At 36.4% G+C, this 17,526-nt stretch overlaps 1 protein-coding gene across 3 annotated transcripts; it reads right to left on the reverse strand.

The window, feature by feature from the left end:
* Positions 1 to 191: 191 nt before the first annotated feature.
* SPATA1 (spermatogenesis associated 1) lies at positions 192 to 17,518 on the reverse strand. 3 transcript variants are annotated; one of them, XM_051796065.1, is made up of 14 exons: positions 17,471 to 17,518; positions 15,865 to 16,056; positions 14,897 to 15,003; positions 11,455 to 11,574; positions 9,336 to 9,390; positions 8,913 to 9,237; positions 8,551 to 8,799; positions 6,649 to 6,775; positions 6,449 to 6,509; positions 5,414 to 5,525; positions 4,455 to 4,580; positions 2,736 to 2,905; positions 1,583 to 1,681; positions 192 to 724 (listed from the first exon to the last, which is right to left on the reverse strand). In XM_051796065.1, the coding sequence occupies exons 2-14, from the start codon at positions 15,898 to 15,900 to the stop codon at positions 620 to 622; spliced, it is 1,692 nt and encodes a 563-aa protein (XP_051652025.1). In that variant the 5' UTR covers positions 15,901 to 16,056; positions 17,471 to 17,518; the 3' UTR covers positions 192 to 619. The 3 variants fall into 3 exon arrangements, with proteins under 3 accessions (XP_051652025.1, XP_051652024.1, XP_051652026.1); XM_051796064.1 differs by having other exon boundaries at positions 17,407 to 17,513; XM_051796066.1 differs by lacking the exon at positions 17,471 to 17,518 and having other exon boundaries at positions 9,336 to 9,389; positions 11,457 to 11,574; positions 15,865 to 16,820.
* Between the last annotated feature and the right edge of the window lie 8 nt (positions 17,519 to 17,526).

Below are 17,526 nucleotides of genomic sequence, written 5' to 3' on the forward strand. Positions count from 1 at the left end.
ACTACAGAAGAGAGTTAATGTCCATTTGGCTTTCCTAGTAAGTAAAGGAACAAAACCAGCTAGATATGAAATAAGCTGAGATTATATTTCATAATAATATAGTAGTAATACATTGGTAGTTTATAGATAGGCATGCTTATACTGACAAAAATAACTTCAGTAAATAGCTAAATAAAGGATTACTGTTGCTGTTTTTCTACAGAACTTGTATTTTAATAATTTTCCAAAAATGTAATGTGCATGCCTGCAAATAAGAACAGGAGGTTATGGATTATAGGTTTATTTGCTTAGTAGCTATTTTGTTAATCAAAGAACATCAGCATACCACTGTGATGTTACACAATTCACTAATTTGCACTTTAAATATAACAGCTTAGTTTTAGACACATTACTAGCTTAAACTGTATGTGTAAGCAGCTGACTAATCTTACAGTAAGAGAAAGATTTAAAACAAAGTGAGCTGCAGTACCTCAGTAGCCTAGTATACAAATTCCACAACATTTATACAGCTGATGTCTTTTTACAAGATAACTTCAAGAACATATAAACGAATTCTCATTTTCTATATATATTAAAGAGCTTTTGTGGACTTGACAGATGTTAAAGTCATGTCATCTTCTTAAATTCCTGATTTTCTGTACTGGAGAATTAAAGCAGAATGAATCTTCTTCTGTGTCAGTTCCGCTCTCAGTGCTCGCAAATCAGATGCTGCCTGCTTTCTCAGCTGCAGAAGAATCAGTAATTTAAGGAATGGCAATTTAAGGAAGTTTTATTGAGTCAACATGCATATAGGTTTATATAACTAAGACTGAGTTTTATACAGGATGGCTGAATACAGGATACATCATTCATCTTTAAAATTGTACATGTCCAATTAGATAGCTTAGTTCTAGCGCTGCTTTCTTCTGTACTTTGCCTTGCTGTTTTGGAGACAACTGCAAAATTAATTGTTCTTTCCTTGTTATCCAATGTCATCCACCCTAGAGTTTTTAGTAAACAGGAGGTATGGTCAATGTCTGTGATGAAGAAGACTTCTATTTCAAGCTTTTAGAGCTGAAAAGCTATCCAGTGTACAGACCAATACTATCATCTTCCTTGCAAAAAGAGCTGTAGGCATCACGGGTATAGAAAAATGCACATGAAGAGGACTTCCATCTGCTTGGACAGCCATTATCTTTTTTTTTTTTTTAGGTTTTTGGTTTGGTTTTTTTCCTTTATACCATTTTTTTTTGCCTTAGCCATGGTCTATTTACTACTGGTCAGTGCCTTACCACACCAAGTGTATTTTTTCAATTATCTTTTGAATGAAATGGGATTTTTATGAAAAAGATTGTAAACCTTAGCTTACATAGTATCTTGAAAATCTAAGTTGTTTGAATGCCATATATTCAAAATCATCTAATAACCTGGTGTTTTGGAGCAATTTGACTCAAGTGATAAAGTTGCAACAACTAACATGATAAAACTAACAGCATAAACCAAGAAATGTTTAGCAAATATTTACATCATCTAATAATTAGAAGATCTCATTTTTTTTTACACACTGTCACATTTTGACTGGTTTAGTGAAAAGGCAGAGTACCTTAATTTCTGTTATGAGTTTCATTTTTGTATCATCTAGCTTCCTCTGCAGGTGATCGAGTTCATGCTGCACTGTAGTAATCCGGATGATTGTGTAATTCTGTGGGAAACAACAACAACAAAACCTGAAGTGCAGCACTACCACATCTCTTCATTCACTGGGTGCTACTTCACCACTCAGAAACAATCCTCTAAAATCCTTCCAGCTCCCCTGCTTTCCTGCCTGACTGATGCCTGCCTGGCCAGCACGTAGCTCATGAGGGGTGGAGAGCATACTTGTGCTTAGCCTAACAGCTCATTAAATCCTGGCTGTCTTCTCTGGGGGCTGGCCAGTACATACCTGCTGGATGCATGTTAAGTTGTACATATGCTTCATGTAAGGCCTCTTTGTGCATAGCCAGGGAGACCTAAAAAAAACCCCCTGATATACCCCCTAAAAGGAGCAATAACATATCTGACCATAGCTAAATAATGTAATGTCAACTCTATTCATATTTTTATTTTGTAGATATTTATTTCAAGAGAGGTCAAATAATACACCATAGTATAATATACACTCTTAGACTGTACATACACGAGAAAGGGACATTTATTTTTCCTAGGCTAGCTTCAGATTTGACAACAGGGTTCCATTAATGCATTGAGAAAATTAGCAGATACCACTACTGGGAAGGATGTTTTCCCTTTTTCTTTTATCTTTTCTTTTTTTAATCCCTCTCTGACCTTCCTAAGAAAATTGCAGTTGCACAAGGTCAGGTACAACCACTTCAAAAGCCTCAGGCACGTTTTGTCTTCCAATTTCATTACCTCTGTATATGAATTTGGGGATGATGGGAACAATATAGAACTGAACAGTTTATTAATCATTACTATATATCATGCCTATCATTAATCATACTGAACAGAAGGAGATTTGTTACAAGAAGGTACAAACATGAAGCAGAAAGAATCAAATGCTCAGACTCAAACATTTCTGCAGTCTTTTTGAGACAAATGGGCTCTAGGAATTTTATACCTCAGAGCATTGAGGGGTATTTGGCTGCTGAAGCTAGTTTACAAGTCATTGGTTGGTGATTTGTTTCTTTAAATTATATCTTATAGAAAAAAAACAACAGGCTGTATAAAAAGAGATAATAAATAATACAAGCAAATACCTTGGAGTTTGTTGTATTGTTTGGTCGGTTTTGGCTATCTCTGGCTTCCAATTGCAAGAGCAATTTCTGGTGGTAAACCTCTAAATCTTGTCGTAATTTGTTTAAAGTGTCCTCCAGTGAAACTGTAGCTTTCTTAGTTTCAAAGTACTTCTTTTTCCATTCCTCACGAACTGCACAGTGAAACAGTAATACTGTTTGTTCTTGTTCACCTATCATAAGGTCTGCTGAAGACAGTCCTGACCAGCTGATCTCACAGGATTCAGCTGGCCAATGCACACTGAAACATGGCAGTAGGTTTCTTTTAAAAAAGCGTTTAGAGAAAGATATTCATTAAAATCACATTCGCTGTAAATGCAACTGAGTTTTCACATAGGCACCTGCAACAAAAGGTTCTATCTGTCCACCAAGATAAAACACAAGGCCCAAACCCAAAGTTTCCTTCAGGCTGGCTGTTCTGCAGGTTTCAGCTGCACAGAAGTGCTCCAGGCTTGTGAAGCTGCTGTGCCCAGCACAGTCTGAAGTCCACAGCTTTACTGTAACAGAAAATGTAGCACTGTAGATTTATGCAAAATTTGATCTCTTTATGACCAGAATTTGAACAACTGAAACTTACCCAAAAGAACTCAGCTCTTGGGGACTGTACGTATGTAACTGAGAGTGACTGTCGGGATGGCAATCTTAGGAGGATATTAAATATAGACTAGGTCACTGTTCCTGCAGAATATGCTCTTTCCTTAATACCTTGTGAAGAAACATGCTTGCAACATGCACTTACTTATGAAAGTCTACAGGTCAGATAAAAATAATGTAGAGAGACGCTTCTTAAAAACCTGCAGAAGCTGTTTGAATCCTTGTGAAATAACCTTTATTTTTACCTAACTGAAAAACATAATGTAAGACAATGCAGGAGCCATTTAGGGCTTATCTCAGCAAGGTAAATTAGTTTGCCTTGCACCTCCATGCTACTGCAGAGTCACTGCTTCAAATAACCAAGTCTGGGTTTTTTAAAGTACAACTTCACCACGCTGTGGTGAATAACTGAAAGAATTGGCTTCTTGTCTCCTTAACTCCTGTAAGAGTTGAGATGTCTAGTGATTTAGCTGCATTGAAGGGCAAAGTGAAAGCTCTCAAAACTTCATAATGATTAAATCTCATCTCTCTATAACTGGAATGTGACCTAGGGAGGATAGTTTTAAGTATAAACTTAGAAATAATTTTACAAAGAAAATTCCTGTAAAATTTGAATGAGATTTGACCTTGTTAAAAACCGAGGTTTATCACACTTGTCACAACAGACTTGCAACTTCCATGTCATTAGAGATATGCAAAACTTATGCTGCAATTTACTCAAAGCCTCATCAACACAGTAAGCACCAGTTAAAGGCAGGATTTGAATACATCAGCTACCCTGGGCCTCAAAGAGTGAAGCAGCCTGTAGTAGCTCTCTGGGTACTGCACATACATGAGACACAACTTCAATAGTTTATAAAAGTTAGGATAATTTTAAATTTATAAGACTGCCACAAAAAAAAGTGGAAGGAAACATTGCAACCTTGAATTTTTCAGCATCCTGTTATACAAATGAGTCTTCTTGGAGCTATTAGTCAGCAAACTGCTCTCTCTGTAATTAAGCTCACTGAAAAGGAGACAAACATTTTCACATTGGTTTCAGTATAATTTCTCAATCATTCCAAATTCCAAAATAAATTAAAAGTATACCATGGTATCTCCTCAGCTTATTTTGTTCCAGTAGTCCTTTAGCTTTTTTGATCAGTTCTTCTCTAGTTTTTTCCATACGCCTTCTGTCTTTCTTCATTTGTTGCAATTGTTCTGCCATCTTGTTTTCTAAAGATATTAGAATTATATGTAGCAAGTGTCTGAATACTCTAAGTAGGAAGGATCAATCAAGATTTTTGTAATGCTAATCTCAAATCATGCCAAAAGCTCTGTCAGAGCAAGCAGTAGAAATTATTTTATTTTAATAAATTAATCTCTAACTTTTCAAAATGGCTGGCACTTCAGAAAAAGGCAGAAATCCAGCATGCATCCAGGCATTCATATACACACGAACAAGCAAACATCCTTTTATATGTTTAGACAATGTATCACTAACATTATATCCTCAAGATACAGATACACTCCATACATTGAAGACTCTTGCCCTATGAAGCCAAAAAAGCCTCCAAAAGACTATTTCCTGCTCAAAATACATTGCAACATTAAGCGTAGTGAAATCTTGCCTTTAACTCCATCTGGTCCTAAGGAGGAAAGCATCTCAGACTTTAACTAGTCCGCAACAATAGGTCAAATTCTCACTGTCTTCTCACTATCCTCTTCCTCCTCCACCACAGCAGAGGATCCTCAGCAATACTACTAAGATGTTTTCTTTGCTCCATTCTCACTTGAGCCTACAGTATTTCATCCCATCTCTCTCCTTTTCTCCTTCCATCCACAACTCCACAAGCTGGGTTTTCTAGCACTGGGAAACTGCCATGCTCTAGGACAGCCCATGCAATCATAAATGCCTGGAATTTTCCAACCATAAATTAAAATTTATAATAATACTGTGAATGAATGTATGTACAAATTCTTTTGTAAAGTAGGTATTTGTGTCTTCCTTGACTCTTCAGTCTTGATTAAATGTTCACTTCCCTGCAATTTCTTGGAATCATACTCACTTGCTGCCTGAAGTACAGGAACTTGAGCTGGATTTACAGAAAGTAAAGGTGGACTAGGAGGTGAAATGTATTCTTTTGGACCAGTAAGATGATTTTGCTTGCTTTCATCTGCCTATAGAGTCAAAAGACACAACTATAAGTACATAACCATAATCCTGAATAGTTACTTTAGACATATGTCCTGAAAGTGGCCAGAGTGAATGGAAGGGCTCAATTTGAATTCTGCACGTAAGCTTTTTTATTCTGTTACCAGTACACAAGATTACTAAATTAAAAACAGCTGGACCTCTGCAAATAAAATAAGAACACTGAACACTTACATAGATTGTTGCTAATTGTTCTTGTCCAGGTCCAGAACCCCACAAGTTACTGATACTCCCATGCAAGACCAGGAATTAGGGGCCTTAAAACTGCCAATTTCTAAACTAAAATTTGTAATCGCAGATTTTCAATTTCATCATTATTTTTGTACGACTCCACTACCCTCACTTGTGCACAAGAGCTACAGGCTACAGCTAATAGTGATGGCTATTATGTTGTGCACTTGCAGGTGGGTGCTGAGTCTTCCTAAATATGTTGTTATTCTGATACTATGACTAATTCATACCTATGTTTTAAATGAATTTATAGTTTTTTATCAGAAGTTTTGCTTGGTGTGAGGGAAAACAAATTTATCCCGTATGAAATTATAAAAACATCATCAATATAGCCAGTAAAATATCACTGTCAAGAAATTGTAAAAAAAAGATAAATCATAATATTAATAAGACTGAGATAGTTATTGTATAGGTTCCTGTTAAATTATAACCAGAGTTATAACTTCTGATGATTTAATTGTTTGGAAATATAGTTGATATTCACTAACAAATCTGCTAAGTAGCAGTGCATGAATTAACTTTTCTCAATTATTTTCAAATCTACATTTGAGTATTTCATATTTATAAGGAGTTACCTGTCTTATAAAATTAGTCTGTTTCTAGGTGGAGGACTATATTGCTCAAGATTACTAGGAATATGTTACCTTGAAAAACCTACCTGATTATCCAGTTTTTCACCAAGATCACCTATAGTCTTCCTAGTACTGTACTGCTGCAAGCTGAAGATAAAATCAAAGAAGCAAGTGAAAATTCATGGAATGAAATGGCTTTTTTCTCATTTATTTGTAGCCTGTAAAAGAAGTTTGTAGCTGTGAATTATTATTATCCATTATTTTAGAAGATTCGTTATTTACTAACCTTTGTTTTTTGTGCACATATTCTGTAGTTTGTCTTTCCATTATTTTAAGAATTTCAGCATCCTGTGTTCTGTCTCTTCTTAATTTTGTCTCTGTCTGGTGCTCATTATTTTCCATGTTTGTTAATGCTGTAACAGTGATGACAAAAATATGTAGATTAACTCACCAAAATCAAGCTCTTTTGACTATCAATGCCTAGACTTTCCAACCTGTATTGGAAATTCAATGAATCAACACAGCTAATAATCTTATCTCTAGGATTTTGAAATGTTCCATGAATAACAGAAGAAAGAAATAAAGATTAAAACCCAGGTATTTTTGTTTTAAGAATTTATATCTGACTAATTCTGGTAACTAGTATAAGAAACATCATCACAGATAAAGAAACTACTTCATTATTTCACCTTTCCTAAATTAATTCTGTATCCTATACTTTCTGCCTTTCAGACACTGAAGATCCCTTACAAACCAGAACCAAAGAAAGGGAGAGCAAAATGTTTTGAGTTTAAATGTTAATGAATTAATGTTATCTGCTTTAAAATATATTCAATAAATATTTCAAAAGAAAACTGCTGACACTTCTACATCCTTCATAATTATAAATAAAGTTATGGAAAACTATTCAGTTATACATTTACACATATATATTTGTATATTAAGTGATCTCATACTTAATATCAGTTAACAAGATGATGGAGGGACAAAACTATTTTTGCCAAGTCATGATTGGAAACTGGAATTACTGAAAAGTCATTCATGAAAGCCTTTTCCAATACACTCCCTCAATGAATATAATATACAATTTGTTGCTTTCTTAGTTAAAAGTGCTAGATATCCACAAAATCATTCTAACTTTAATCTGTGAGGTGCCAATACCTATGAAAAATTGAATATTGCTTCATTTAATAATTGCTCTATTGCAAATTTTTAATGAGTAAAGGTCACCTTTTTTACATTAACTGTAGAATTCTACTCAAATATTAAGACTTGTCTCTCAAAAGTATTTCCTCAAAAACAACTGTTATTATAATTTTTATGTTAATACAGACACAGTCATTCAAATCCAATTTAAACGTATCGGTCATTTCTTTCTTGGTAATCACTAAAAATTTAGGAATATTAAGAACATTATATAACCATTCAGGGACTTAATAACCCTCAGTATCCATAAGACACCCCATTTTAAATGAAGCAATGGTTAGTAGATATCGTCCAAACAGCAGCTTCTATTCTGGCACAGAACTGCGATCTAGTCAATGTGTGCTTTAAACCCCTCCATACTTCCGGGCTATTTTCCCTGGAGTCCCCTCAAAGCCTTCTCTCCCCTGTCAGTTCTAGGAATGCCACTGTTCAAGAGCATAGAAACATATAAAAAACATTACATGTAAGGGAGGGGAGGAAACATTTCCTCTTCAGCAGTAACGTAGTCATGGATGACAAGGAAAGTTAAAGCAAATAAATGTTCTTCCTGATAAAGTGATAGCAAGATTTTTTCACTTAAACTTACTGTTGAATTATGGGATCATTACCCCTCAATCTTTATAGTAGCTGATTAGTAATTTTTCTTGTCAAATTAAGATTAGACAAATATATCAACTATAGTAAAGTATTTTCATTTTCATGGCTAGGCTTCGCAAACGAAGATTTGGGAAGGCCCTACCCATGCTTGTTGCAAGATAGTAAAGTAATATTCTATATCAGTACACAATGATAAAGAAGGACTTATACAAGCTAAAACTACATCTCTTTGAAAGGTATTATCATTATTTTTAAAAACAGAATATTGTTCTGATAGTGATATTCCAACTTGTGCTTTAATTACAGATTTCTTAAAACTTAGCTTCACTCTGCTAACCTTTTAGAACACTTGCTTTAGCAAAAAGACAAAAATGAACATCTGTACCTTTTTGATATTTAATGTGATTTCGGGGTGTTTGGTTATCCTGGCCTTGTTCATCACTGTGGTTTATGTGAAGAGTAAAAGCAGTTCCTTTGGCTCTGTCATTCCACTTAGGAGTGTTACAGTCTTTTTGATCTTGGCTGAGATGATTCTGCTCAGAGCTCTGTAATATCATGTCACACTTTCCAGATTCCCAATCTGCAGGATTTGAATGACTTGGTGTGAAGAGAGATCCATCGGATCCATTTTGATCTGCATAATAATTGATATTATAAAACAGAGATATTATTTTATTGTTAGTGTTGACCATATGTTTATTTTTCTTCTCCTTCATCATCCCCCTTCAGTAAACCAGTTAATCTTACCTTTTTCTCTAAACTGTATCTGTTCTTCTTGAATCCTGTTGCTATGGTCTTGCTTATGGTTTGTGTGCAAAACTGGAACAGGTTCTTTCTCACCCCGTTCCACAGGACTGTGCACTTCCAGATTTTCTAGTTGATGCTTACTTTGTATGTTTTCTAAAAATGGTTTGCTTTTTTCAGGTTTTTGCTGTGGAAGACTGGGTAATCTTGATCCATGAACAAACCTTTTAGCTTCTGCATTGAAGTGATGTCTTGGTTGAGTTGATAATGGATAAACATCTTCAAAGTATTCCACTCCAGGTAATAAATATAATTCAGGATAAAGTGCCTAAAATACACAGTTTATTCATCAGACAGGACAAAAGAGAAAATGCACAACGTGAAATATTTCTGAAAATTGTACCTTAAAAGCCATTCAATACATACATAAGGAGGAGCAAATGACTTCAGTTCCAGTTCTGTTTCTTGCTTTGCTTTCACCTTGCAAGATAAAGAATAAAAGCATAACAAATACAATACTTTTTTATCAATAATGTTGTATATCACTTAATTCATGTATTCTATTACAATTTTTACATACTGCATTTTTTCATAACAAGCATTATCATCTGTACTGGCCTCATGGGAAAAAAAGTAGCTTTGACTGCTTTTGTATTTTCTGACATAGTTCTGAGACTTCATTTTGTCTATTTTTCAAAATCTAAATCAGACCCACAAGAGTACATGAATGTACTGAATATTTTTTTTATCCTTTCTCTTATGGTTCAAAGGACCTGATCCAACAGTCACAAGAACAGAAAGTTTTCAACTTTCTATATCAAAAGTTGCTTCAAGCTGAATCTGGACAGAAATGTTGATTCTCACATAATTTTCTCTATTCACTTAATACAATACTGCAAAATATTTAATGTATGTCTTCTTGTATTTATTGTTTGTCTTCATATTCTTTGTGTGAGATAAACTTTCACATTTCAAGAGTTGTCCTGTCTAAAATACTCTATGTATATTTGAAAGATGTGCTCCAGGAAAGGAAAAGAGAAGAAATCTGAGCTTACATTTAAATAATGATATTGAACTAAACAGGGGGCCAAGTTCTATTCTCAGTAATTGCCAGGCAATGCCATGGATTCACTGTTAGACATGCAGGCTACACGCAGAAAAGAAAGAGCAAATTAACATGACTTTAGTTTATGTTTATTTTTTCATTTAAAAACCCTTACTTGCAAGTAGGGCACAGCTCTTAGTTCTGCTTGCATTGTTAGTGTTGTAAAACAGAAGACTAAGGGGGTAAAACACTCAGCAAATATTTGATCATGGATGTGTAATTCATGAAGGTTACCATGACCCTAAACAACAAATAAACCAGTTGGTTCATTGCTTTCCACTTTGTTATAAAGTAAAACATCAAGAAACAGTAAATACCCCAAAGTAAAACTATATCTTTGTCTCTAAAAATGTTCACATGCATCTACCATTATCTTTAATTCTCTATTAACATAAAATATTTTATTCATTTGCTGATACTCTAAAGGAGGCTAGAAATTTTTTTCCATTTATCTCTGAACTATGTGGGGAAGAAAATATACCATCATACTTATTATCATCCAGTTAAAAAGACCTGAATTCATTGAAAACAATGCACATTTTCTGATTTAGATTGTATCACAGTCTTTAAGTTTCTCTTCATGTTTTTCCACCTACTTTTTGCATAGTACTTAGTATTTATTCTAGTCTCCTGTGAGAGCAATTTTAGTGATAATTAAACTAGAAAGGAAATCAAGAATGGCACCAAATTTCCAGCCTGTAATTAATTTCCAAATATGTGAGAAAGAGGTGAAATGAGATGTGAAAAAATTATTCTATACTTACAAAAATGACTTAAGTCTTTGCGTATTACAAGAATAAACTTTCAGTTGGACTAATTTTCAAGTTTATTTAATCTTTAGCTATATTTTGTAAGATATAAAGATATATATATAGAATCAATGTGAGGAACAGTTATGATTCAGAGATGTAGGGTTCTTATTACATACGGTATTACTGAACTAAACAGTGGAACACAAATGTACATCCAGAGAAGTTTTCATTTAGAGAGTGATCTCTTCAATGCTTTTGGACAGGTCACAGCAGGAACCATTAGAGGAACTCTGACTTATTCAGCTTCCATTGCAAATTCTTCAACTGTCATGTTCCCAACCATGTACAGGTAATAATGACCTTATGGGTTTGAGGTGTTTTTTAGCAACCAGATTTATCATATTTAATCCACTGATTTATCAAAACCAGCATCTTTTCACTGGATGGCAACTAACTACACCTGTTGCTTTAAAGGATATTTCTAATATACCTGTCCAGCTGTGCCTTTGCACCTGGGGAATTAGATATGCTCTGACAAGAGCTTATGCTGCAGCATGTTTAAAACCAAATGCTAACAGTGCTCCAAAAATTATCTCTACTTTATGTGATATTATCTACTCTGCAGGAATGAGATCTCTGATGTACATTATAAAACAGAAGAGCACTAAAGAAAAAAAAATATTAACTTACCACTGCTAGTTTTTTCCCAATGCATTTTAAAAATTTGAATTTATCTGCAACTGTAACTCCACCCAGGTATTCTCCAAGCTTCTCCCGCAGCACTCTTAATGTGATGTGAGGAGACACCCTAGAATGTTGTTATTCATTAATACATCTGTAAGATCAAATAATGATGGCTAGTTAGTAAGAGGGGGAAGATAATGCTCCATATGTGCTGGTTTGCATGGGCAGGATGACCAAAATTGGGACCTATGTCCTAGAACTGAACCCAATTACATACAGGCCCGAGGGTCTTGGTGTGGCAGAGTCAGAACATTGTATCATGTTCAGGTACACTGTATTACAAGGGCTGCCATAACATTAACTACCAATATTCATAATTTATGAAACCCATACAATGGAAGAATATGGAAGTAGTTGAAATTTGAAAATGACTCCTTCAGAATGCTGTTGCTTATCTGCAGATGAATAACAGCAACGTTGGAAACCACAGTCATGCACTTCCATGTAAGTGACAAGGTTTCATTGGGTCAGTCCAGCACTGTAAAACATACCCCCTCAAGCACCCAGGGCTAGAGGAGAGTTCATCACTGTCCACTTTAAGCAGCAGGCACAATCCTTTGCTTTTGTCTTCTCCAACACAAGTTTACGGTCGGGTGTGTGCATGCAAACGTATTTTAAATAAAAGCCAAATACTGCAGTGTGAACATTTCCACCATGGTTTGAGGATGAGAATGCTGACATAAATATGAATTGCATCTTTTAATGTATTACTTGAAACCATGTAAATATTAATAAGCTCAGTATAAACATCACTACAGAATAAAAAGCATCTCTGCACAAGAAAACCAAATGTGCAAGAGGCACACTAAAGCTCTGCAGCACAACATAAGCAATTCTAATTCCTCCCACGCTGCCATATAAGATAAACCAGGGAACAAATCCAGGCCTGAGACTGTTAATGACCCATGCTGATGAAGTGTCAGAATGATTTTGGCCCAGGCAGCTATCACTCTCCAAGCAATGCACAGACACAGCGTGGGGGACAGCACATGCCATTCTCAGTAAACATTATGCACAAGAACGTGCTGTGTCTTCCACTTAAACAGGTCTTCATTAACCTGTCAAGGTTTGTTTGCACTTTCAAGAAGGCCTACAGGCCTTCATTTCACACCCTAAGTATGTAGTAAAAATATTAAGTTTCATCTCACGAACACAGTACTTCAGCGGGCTACAATGTTTCCTTTGCATTATTTCAAACACCCTGGACTTAGAGGAGCCTCAAGATCATAAAACTGCTTTGGAGCACAGGCATGCAGCAAAGGAGATCAAAGTCTGCAGAGTGGACACATCTAGGCCACACTACTTGGTCTCTGCACGTTTGGCTCCTGCTTATTTCTTTCCCAGCCATTTTTCCCACATTTGCTGCAGATAATAGTCTTAGCATCCTTTATTTCAAATGTATGAAGACATATTTGAAAGATGGATACATAATTCAACACACATCCTTCCACGATCTTACGTGAGAACACAGATGATCTGTAATTCAAATATCTCTCATGAGCTATAATTTCTTCAAGCTAGTGTCTCAGAGAAGATATGCCCCTTGAGTGGTCTTCCAAAACCAAATAAATGCAAGCTCTTTCAGAGGCAATTCTAAGACTGCACACCCTTCACTGATAAGGTCTGTCCAAACCAGCAAGGAAACCTAAACCTAAGGCATTTACGAACAGCAGCGAAAACATCTAAGTAAGTAAAATGCATCGTGGGAGAAAATTATCTAGGTATACAGAGCCTGAGAAATAGGGCAGAAATTTATCTAAACATTATTTGCCAGTCCAGCTGCGAGGAACGTACACTAATATATTTGTTAGTTGCTGCCACTGGCTAGCAGAAAACAGTGACATCAGAGTCATTTTCTTCAGGGTGTTCCTTTAAAAGTAATGCAAAGTAGAGATCATTGCAGCCATCTCATCTAGAAATAAGAAAAGTATGGCTTCTGTGGTGAGGAATGAGGAAAAGATCACAGAGGCTGAGAAATCACGTTCATGGGAATGAGAACTCAGGACTACAGAGAATTACACAGTTCATATTTTCCTCTAATTTCGTGGTTAATGGAAGTGGTCTGTACTTTGACCTAGGAATCCTTTGTTAAGATGACTCAGACAGTATTAGGATTGTCAAGCTGATTGAACAACAGAGCTGTCAACAATGCCCAAGCCACATGAGTATGAGTTCCCCCTCCTGGATTATAATGAGAAGTGTTTTTTAGCAATTATTTAAGACACATTAGCAAGCAACAATACCCAGGCTGATATAAACCCACTGAAATCAGTGAGGATCCTAATTTAATTTGATGCCTCAGTGATATAAATTTACACTAGAAAATACAGGGCAGTGACAGATGTCCATCACAATAAACGATTTGAAGTTACCACTCCAGATGTGTATTTTGTTCCTCTGCTGCAGACTAGAACAGCACTTATTTTCTCTGGTTTTGAGAAGCCTTTCAACAAAAGCAGCTGCAAGAATTAATACGTTCTGCCCTACATGCTCATACCTGACCACTGTCAATCTTTTCAGCTACGAAGAACATTCTCTTAAATGGATACTACAGGCCTCAGTTTAAATTAATTAAAACCTACATTCCCTGCACTTTAAGCTGAATTGATAGCTTTTGCACAGAAACAGACAAAGTGCATGTAAAAGCTTTGTTTTAATATATATTTACATTATTTGATTTTTCTATAACTTCTTACCACACTACACATACACAGATTTTGTGAGTAAAGTGTTTAGGAGTATAAATAAAACTTTCAAAATTATGAAATATTAAAAGTGCAACTCTCTGTGCCAGGTTTGAGCTTATGACTGGGAACCAGGGTATTCTTTCACTAAGTCCTTTAAACAGAGAGAACACATAGTGTTTTGTGCAACCTTTCAGAAATATTTCTGAAGAAGAAAGAATATATGCTGGTGGTTCATGGGCTGTAACGCTTGCCCTTGAGAAACATGGCTTCAGCCCTTTCGTTGGACTGAGAGAGCTCAGATCACAAAATTCCTGCTCCTGGAAGCTGATAGGCTATCCTATCTTCATCAAGCCACTATCTTAAAGCTGGCCCCTTGCCAAAGAGTTCAAGATTTTGACAATCAGGCTCAAGGAGATAGAAAAAATATACGACTATGATTTTACAACATAAATTATTCTGCAGAAATATTATCACTGCTCTGGAAGTGCAATTCAATGGTCTACATCAAAGACTGCAAGAGAGCTAAGCCTGATACAGTACAAATAAACATAATGCACCACTTACCCTCCAGAAATTTAATTTGAGAACAAGTTTCTGCTTACAGATGTAATTGTGCTCTGTAGAGCAACAGCTGGACTAAATGACTGAAGGGCGGCGCGAAGGACCTACCACGTACATGAAAACTAAGACCACACTCACCTTATAAATCCAGCTGAGACAAATTTGCTAGTAAGAGCTACAGGAATTGTATTCAGCTTGAAGTTCCACACTTCTGCTGGGACATAAAAAACGTGGAGCTCCACCAACTAAAAAAAGCACAGATGATCACAACTGTAGATGTATTATAATCCTCTTCCTATACACTTTGTTCTGTTTAGGTGGACTTCCAATTTCTGTAGGCAGGAATGGTTCCTTTGATATTAGCACACAGACTAGAAGAGTGGAGCTCTATCTCACAATAATGACAGCCATGAACAGAGCAATTTGTGACTGAATGCCAGCTGACAACATCAAAATAAGTCACATTAGAACAAGCTCCACAATGAAAGTGAAAGAATAGAGAGCTTGTGCTACTGCTGTGTATCACTGTGACAGCAATGCATAGATCTTACCATAACCAGTTGATACGCTGGAGAGTGTCATGATTACAAAAATCTCTCAGCTGAAAGCCTACCTTTGTTTATCTCATAAAAAATGCAAAGCTCTGAAAGCTTGATCCAAACAGCACCATGACTTGACATTGTCAGAAAGAAAAAAAATTTCAAAATATTTCTGACAGTTGTTAATAATATTAGCTACCTTGGAAGCACAGAAATGCTCCTGCAAAAAGAATAATTAAGCTGGTTCTGATCAAGGTTCACTGAGAGTGCGTTCAGACCTGTGGTAGTTGTGGCACTGTTAATATCTAGTGATAATTTTAGTGAAAATCAGACAAAGTATCGACAAAGATGACACACTTCCCTGTAACTACAAGCCACACAAATAAGCTATATTAAACATTTCTGCAATCGTTAATTAATATGAACTAGAAAACTGTGCTTTATATATATACTATGTTAAAAGCACATTTTTTTCCTCTGAGGTCTTCTACAACCTTATTTTAATATTTCTTTATTTTTATTTGTGAAATCTAAAAAATATTTATGCAAAAGTACAAAAACTCTCACCTGTGATGTTTGAGGTCTCATTTGACTGAACAACATGCTGGTACCTTTCTTTATTGGACCACAGCAAATGCCAGATGGGCTTTCTAATTTTCTTTTTGATCAAAACATTCTTTAAGGATGAGTTTAATGATAATCTGTTATTAGAGAAGTTACTCTATTAATATCCTTTCTTCTCAGTTACTGTTCTTCATTCTGTTTATGAAAATGGAAAAGTTGTTTCTGTGCTGAGGCAGAAAGCTTTCAGCTAAGTGCAAACAAACTCAACCACACCTTCTACACAAGTGAGTATTACCTAAGTAACTGAGGGAATTGCTAAATCACAGCCCTGCAGCTTTGAGAAATCTGCTCTAGAGCATTTCCTCTTAACATTTTCTCCCCTTTCATAAAAATACTTCAGTTGTATATAATTTTTCTACACAATTTTACTGTTTTCCTAAAGACACAGACATAAATCCCCACAAAACAAGATTCTTGCAGGGTCTGTATCTGATAAAGTGACAATTATTGTGAACTGCAGCAAACAATACACTGCCAGCCAAATGCAGTATGCTGACGAAACCTGCCTCTGCTGGGTAACCATGTCAGCAATGTACTTTCATAGATTATAAAGCATGGTTCTGCCCTAACCTTTTTACAGAATCATAGAATAGTTTGGGTCGGAAGGGACCTTTAAAGGTCATCTAGTCCAACCCCCTGCAGTGAGGAGGGACACCTCCCAGTAGACCAGGCTGCCCAGAGCCCTGTTGAATCTGACCTTGGATGTTTTCAGGGATGTGGCATCTCCCACCTCACCGGAAAACCTGTTCTGGTGTTTCACCACCTTCGCTCTAAAAAACTTCTTCCTTATATCTAATCTATGTCGACCCTTTTTTAGTTTAAAACTATTACCCCTGTCCTATTGCAACAGGTGTTGCTAAATGTTTCCATCTTTCTCTTTTCCTTATGACTTTCCTCAGTGTTCTCACTTGGAAGGCTCCTTCAGCCCCTCAGAGGTTACAAAGCTCCTCTGGATTTTCAGCCTGCTAAACGCCCTTGCTGATCTCCTGATCCCCTTAAAAGCTCTGCTCTGATACTTCGGTTTCACCTGTTCTTGAGGCACGGGTGACCAGACCTTCCAGGTGTCCTTCCAGGTCTCACTCTGGCGTTGTGCAGCAGAGTTAAGACTTCCTCACGTCGGTGGGAAGAATTTACTTAACAAGGCCTGTGTTTTTATTTGCCTCTGCACAACTATACCACAACAAACTGTCATGAATGACCTGGCTGTAATACCCCATCTCCTCTCTGGTTATTACCAAGGCATAGCAGGTTCCAGCACGTGTGCCTGCCATTAGTCCCTGGCAAATACAAGATGCTGCACTTTGCAGCACATGACGTCCATCCCATGCTCGAGGCTTCATCACCATGCCTGGTTTACTTTCTGCAGTGAACTACGATTAGTAAACTAATCCTCCAGGTTGTAGCCAAGACCCAAACTGCTGGCAAGAGCAAAGTCAGGAACTTCATTGATCGCATCTCAAAATAATCTCCAAACTTGGAACTTACTTGATACTACCACCAAGGTTTGCCACCTTGGTCTTCACGGTGCTTCCTCTTTCAGTCCACTTACCGGATAAACGGGGCAGGCGGTTCCCCGTGCCCGCCCCCCCGGGGCACAGGGGCCCG

This window comes from Manacus candei, unplaced genomic scaffold (assembly GCF_025592945.1).
Source record: "Manacus candei isolate 608988 ecotype Guabito, Panama unplaced genomic scaffold, ASM2559294v1 h1tg000044l, whole genome shotgun sequence".
In the NCBI taxonomy this organism is placed as follows: domain Eukaryota; kingdom Metazoa; phylum Chordata; class Aves; order Passeriformes; family Pipridae; genus Manacus; species Manacus candei.

Excerpts from the sequence above, each read along its gene's own strand:
- SPATA1 (XM_051796065.1), bottom strand. The coding sequence starts at position 15,900 with ATGTTGTTCAGTCAAATGAGACCTCAAACATCACAG. Across the intron at positions 15,004-15,864 it reads TGAGACCTCAAACATCACAG|TTGGTGGAGCTCCACGTTTT; the intron begins GTGAGAGTTTTT and ends TGCTTTTTTTAG. Across the intron at positions 4,581-5,413 it reads TCCTGTACTTCAGGCAGCAA|AAAACAAGATGGCAGAACAA; the intron begins GTGAGTATGATT and ends TAATATCTTTAG.